Source organism: Meleagris gallopavo, chromosome 10, assembly GCF_000146605.3.
Source record: "Meleagris gallopavo isolate NT-WF06-2002-E0010 breed Aviagen turkey brand Nicholas breeding stock chromosome 10, Turkey_5.1, whole genome shotgun sequence".
Lineage (NCBI taxonomy): Eukaryota > Metazoa > Chordata > Aves > Galliformes > Phasianidae > Meleagris > Meleagris gallopavo.
This window is the reverse complement of record NC_015020.2, coordinates 18,495,113-18,501,013: the sequence shown is the minus strand read 5'-3', so window position 1 is coordinate 18,501,013 and position 5,901 is coordinate 18,495,113. Positions and strand designations below refer to the sequence as shown.

Here is a 5,901-nt window from a genome sequence, read left to right as displayed (position 1 = left end):
GAATGCCTGCAGGGATGGGGCATCCACAGCCTCCTTGGGAAAGAATTTTATTCAATGTTCAGAGTTATTTAAAAAAAAAAACCTACTTCGGGTTGACCAGTTGAGTCAAAAGCAATTATTAACAGAATTTTCCTCAACTGTCCTGTTGAGTATATACCCTGCTTGCTGCAAGCTGTGTTCGTGCTTCTGTCTGTCCAGTTTTTTCCTTGATATGGGTGCTGCATGGAAGGGCTTCGGAGGGAACCCAAAGCAAATTTATTTTAGTAGCTCCGTGCTGCGGTACTGATGGCCCTCACTTCTCTGAGTCTGATCTTAGTGCTCTATGAGTGGCTCAGCCATCTCCCACTTGACTTTGGAATTAAGAATAGGCCAAAGTATACTTTATAGAATGATTATGTTAATCAGTCTTCTAAGGGGGGAAAAAAAAATTTAATCTCCTGAATTTTAATTCAGCAATTTTAATTGCCTGAATCTTCTCAGAATTTTATCAAATCATGCTGGTAAGGTATGGCTTCAGGTAAATGACTGCTTATATTTTTTTAATGTATTCTCAACGCACTTAATACCTTTCCTATTGATTCCAGGTTTCCTTCAACCTCTCCAGTTAAATCTCTACCAGCTTCATGTCGCCAAAATGAAAACTTAGGAACCTTCTCTAGAGATAGACTTCGTAAGCTGCCACATTTATCAAGGAGAACTCCAGAAAAACACAAATTGCTGAGACCTCTGGTAGTAACACGTTTCTTATCTCAGTTACCACCTATCTCCTTTGTCTTTTAAAAACAAACCAAAAAGCCCTCACAGCTGGTAGCAGTCATCCTCTAGGAACGCAGTTGTGTCTCATTCCCATGTAAGTGCAGGAATAAGTTGGTAGGTTCTTCTGATCAGCGGAACAGAACATTCACATAGGTTTGATAGAAAGATGCAGTTCTGTTTTGTAACAAAGTGTTTGATTAGGTGTGCTATTTTTCTTGCACGTACAAAAAGATTGCATTAAACAATCGGTAAATATTCCAGTGAAATTCGTACACGTAAAGCATGCAGGAATGTAAGGTATGTAAATAGGCACAGTTGTAGCACAGCATTTCTGAAGTGCGGGGATTGTGCTTGTGGCAGAAGAAATGTAAGCACTCCTTACACAAAGCTGTCTTTTCCTCAATTTAATGGCACTAGGTTTGTTGGCAGGAAAATGTGAGGAGTGTTCTTAATGCTGACACGTACTCTAAATGCAAAGAAAGATGACCTGCCCTCCACCCCACAAGTTGCAGTCTTGGAAATGTTTTTGAATGCTCTGGCATTAAGTGGAGTTTTAATTGAGTTTATGTTCAAGCACTTGAGCATCTAATCCCATCAATATGGGAAATGTTTTGTTTTCTTATTGATTCTTCATTTTGGCTCGTTCAGTGCAGAATTATCCCTGCTTATAATATTTCAAAGCATGGGAATGCTGGAATGTGGAGCTCTAGAAATGAGCAGCACAGTATGTTCTCAGTGAAACTTTAGACTTGTTTTTTCATTTAGGACAAATAAAAGGCACAAATTTGCTAACTATTCTGCTTGCTTTTTGAGAAAAGTTTGAATGTATTTGGCCTTTTTTTTTCTCCAGGTTATTTAGTGCACATACTTTGTGTTCCTAAAGACAGACTCCTTGCTGACTAATATACTTAAATTTGATGTGTTTCTATCCTTTAACTTACTGTCTCCTGAAGGGCTTGCACACAAGGTCTTTATGCAGAGAGTTGGTTTTGGCTTTCTAAGTGCATGTGCTTGCGTTTCAGAGCTGACTGATTAAGGTTATTTGCTGAACCATATTTTGGAATTTAATTCTTCACAAAGTGAAGTGTTTGTTTCTCTTAAGGGCTTCTTTCAGTATAACATGCATAAACCACTCACTTTCAGGAAAACGTGGAGAAAACAAAGCTGGATAAAACAGCAGAAAATGAAGAGGATGCACTGTGCAGGAAGGAAGTAAGCCAGGAATACGTGCAAGAAACTTGGAGAAATATCATTCTAATACAGTAAGTAAGGAACTGCAAGAAGTACCTTCCCTTCCTGTGGGTATGCATTCTCTTTATAATGGCCCAATGAAGGGTTTGACTTGCGAACTCTTTTGAACTTTTAAAGAATAAAGGTGAATATTTACTATTATTTACATATGCTTTCCAATCTATTTTCTAACATCAGCTTTTGTACTTAAGAATCTTGTTGTTTGTGTTGAGTTATACTTTAACCCAACAGCTGTTTGTTCTTCTCCCCGTTCATTGTTTTTTGGTGCTTGTCTCAACAAGTGTGCCCTCAAACTCTTCTTCTGTAAGAGAGATTCCACTGAACTGCAAATCAACTTACCAAACATCTCTTGTTTGATTAGATGCTAAGATCTTGATTTTTTTGTTTGTTTGTTTGTTTTGTTTTGTTTTTTATAACAGACTTCTCAAACAGCATCTGTTTTCTTCCTCTCTGCAGTTTGCAAACCATCTTAGGCCTCCCATCCTTGGAAGAAGTTTTGCAGCCAACACAGATAATTCCTGAGTATGTCATATACAACATGACACACACAAGCAAACATGGTGTTGTGATTTTGCAGAACAAATCAGGTAAGACTTTCTTAGCTTTGCTTAAAGTTTCTGGGTTGTACAATTACAGCGAAGGTAGGAACTGACTATGGTAACATATCTCATAGTGAGGCTTTTACATTTCCTTCTCTAAATTAGAATACATTTCAGTTTGCTTGTCTAGAAAATTTTGTAGGTGTATTACTTTAATTTGTAAGTACATATGCATAATAATATTCATAATTAGACTCAATTTCAAACTAACGTGGGTACTGTATTTAAAACCTGCATGTTATTGCTTGTATCAAGCCTTTAGTATTTTGTATAACAAATGCACTTGTTTATTTTAGAAGACCTCCCTCACTGGGTGTTGTCAGCAATGAAGTGCCTCGCCTACTGTAAGTAATGGAAGAGCTTTTAAGTTCCAGCAACTAACTGTGGGAGTTGAAAGTGAAATATTCCAGCATGTTAAGATCAATTGTGAATTACATTTTCAAACTCTGTGGGAAGATCAGCATTATTGTAGTTCAGAGATGAAGGAAAATGTTAAGTATACGTGATGAGGGATATATAAAGGGAGTAAGTGAGTTCTCACTTAGTGGAGTGGGGCAGAACAGCCTGTTGAAAACGAGCAGAACTCCTCAGTGGATACAGAAAATATTTTACGCTACTTCTGCTTACAAATGATGTGGTGCTGAACTAAACAATTCACATGCATATTGCTGGCATGATTCTTCTTGTGAAACACATTCCTACAGGAACAAGCTCTCACAATTCAATTTTTGCTGTGGTCTTTTTTTTGAATAAATACTGTATTTCCTTTCTTCACCTCTCTTCAGGGCCTAGAAATAATGATATGAGCCAGCCAACTTACAGTGGGTTTGAACGGGATGTCTTCAGAACAGTTGCTGATTATTTTGTCAATCTTCCTGAACCATTGCTTACTTTTGAATACTATGAACTTTTTGTTAACATTTTGGGTATGTATGAATTTAGAAATAAGAGGGCAAGCTATAAGTTTATATCACTGGGGGGAAGAATATATCTGTAACTCAAAGTGAACCATGACCCCATCAGTCTGTGTGGCAGCTTGAATCTGGGGCTTGTCTTCAATGCTGTCATTCTGTATTGCAGCATTAATTGAAATGCAATTGTATCTCATTCTGTGCAGATTACCATCTGAGATAACTTTCTAAATGTTCAGTAACAATTTAAACACACGCTCATCTTTGTCCCTCCCTTTTGCAGTCTGTTGGCATTCTTTATTCTTGCATGTTGGTTGCAATTGATTGCTTGGGGATTGAGCTCATTTTTTTCCTTATTTTACTAACTACTTAGTGTCTTATTTGTTGTCTTCTGTTCAGTTAGCGACTACATTTCTTTCTGAATTTGTTTGCTTTCATACCACTTGCATCTTAATTTATATTTCATTTTCTGATAGTTATGTGTGGCTTCATCACAATTCCAAATATATGCAATGGAAAACACTCAGTCCGAGATGAGACCTGTGACCCACAGCCTTCAAAAATTCTTCACTTGAACTCTTTCAAGTCAACTGAATGTCTTCTTCTAAGCCTACTTCGCAAGGAGCCAAAGGAAAAAAAGGAGTGTGGAGCTTCCTGGAAGTCCTCTTCAGAGGAGTTAGCCGTTGAGGCACAACGTGCAAAGAAATTGCAGCAGTGTCAGCTGACAAGTAAAGAAGGCAGTGCTGACAATCTCATAGGAGGAAGTTGTCAGAATCTTTCAGGTTTCAGGAATGAACAAGAGCTATCTCTAACACTTAAGACGAGATGTTACTCTTTGGAAAGAATTGGAAACACTGCCTCAAGAGTACATAATAAAGGAGAATCGGATTCCCTCAGGAAAACTAATGTCCTGAGCACGAGAGATAAGGAACAACGGCTACCATTTGTGTCTAAGACTGAGTCTGTGTTGGAGTTTGGTTGTGAAAACGCATGCCAAAAACAAACTGATGGCTCAAAGAGAGTGTCTGCCTCAATTCTTCAGGGTAGAGAGCTGTTTAAAGAAAATCTTAAATTAAAGCAAATATGCAGGTCTCAGAGTTTACTTGGGAGCAGGAACTCCAGAAGCTGCACTAGCATCAACGTCCCAGTTGCTGAAATCACAGTAAAGCCAAGGTCTCAGCTTTGTGGGCAAGGAAGACCAAATACCTCAGGGGCTTCTTCAGTGGGCATCAGGACTGAGGTTTCTGATAGAACCGTCAGTAAGAGACTCTGCAGGAGTACCATAGAACTTTCAGAATGCTCTTTCACTCACTCTTGTATGTTGACTGGCACGCAAAGTAAGATGGCTTTACAAAGCATGTTGTATTGGCTTATTGTGTTCACTAACTAATCTCTGCTTCCTTACTGTCTTCGACATGGTTACTGGTGGTTTTTTGTATCTATATAACATAAGGGTTGAAAGAGTTGTGAAGTTGTAGCATTTAAACTATTTTCATAGCTCTGTTAACAAATAGTAGCGTTACCTTTGGCTTCTCAAATTGGATCTGTCAGAGCCTTCCTGTCCAGGTAAGCAGTGATGCTTCTGACCTCAACGTCATCTGGAGGAGAACTCACACAGACCTGCCCTTTGGAGACATCTTTTTGGAACCTTTGAAACATGCTTTCTGGGAATGCTCTCAGAAATAGCATTAGGCTATTATCTCAATTGTACTGTGGCACTAATTGCACAAGCAATTTATAATAATGAAGTGATTTGGGGACCCCCCCACACACAAAAAACCACGTAACGTTGATCTGCTGTGTCACAGCTGATTGATTGCTATGAAAATGAAACATGGATCATGAAACAAACACAGATTGTCTTCGTTAGCGGGGGAAATTATTTTACTGAATAAAAATCTGAAAAGCTTGTTCAAGTCTTAATGACAACTGTAATACAATCAACTTGTAGGTCTCCTTCAGCCTCACTTAGAAAGGATTGCTGTTGAAGCACTACAGATCTGCTGCTTGCTGCTTCCACCACCAAACCGCAGGAAGATGCAGCTCCTGATGAGAATGATCTCTCGGATCAGTGAGAACGTCGACATGCCACGACTGCACGATGCCATGGGCACACGTTCTTTGGTAAGAGAACTGTGACTGCTGTGTGTCTGTGTTCTAAAAACACTGCTGAAGGAATGCTGAGGATACCAGCAGTAATCAGAACTTAAGCGTCACTGGCTTGTTGTAATTTGTTGTAAATAGTGATTAATGGACAGATCTTTGATCTCTAAAGCATTTACAAAAATCTAACCTGAGGCAAGCGTTTCCTTGTCCCATACTAACATGTTGCAAATACTGATGTTGTTTTTGCTTGTTTTGGGAGAAGGGAAGTAACTCCTTGA

General features: G+C 38.8%; 1 protein-coding gene across 1 annotated transcript; it reads left to right on the top strand.

The window, feature by feature from the left end:
* Positions 1–549: 549 nt before the first annotated feature.
* Positions 550–5,894, top strand: LOC100540909 (DEP domain-containing protein 1A; the record flags this gene model as incomplete). Its single annotated transcript, XM_010716268.3, has 6 exons — positions 550–729; positions 1,900–2,018; positions 2,464–2,594; positions 2,903–2,950; positions 3,392–3,532; positions 5,469–5,894. Coding segments are annotated over 6 exons (807 nt in total), but the record flags the coding sequence as incomplete, so codon positions are not given.
* Positions 5,895–5,901: the final 7 nt, after the last annotated feature.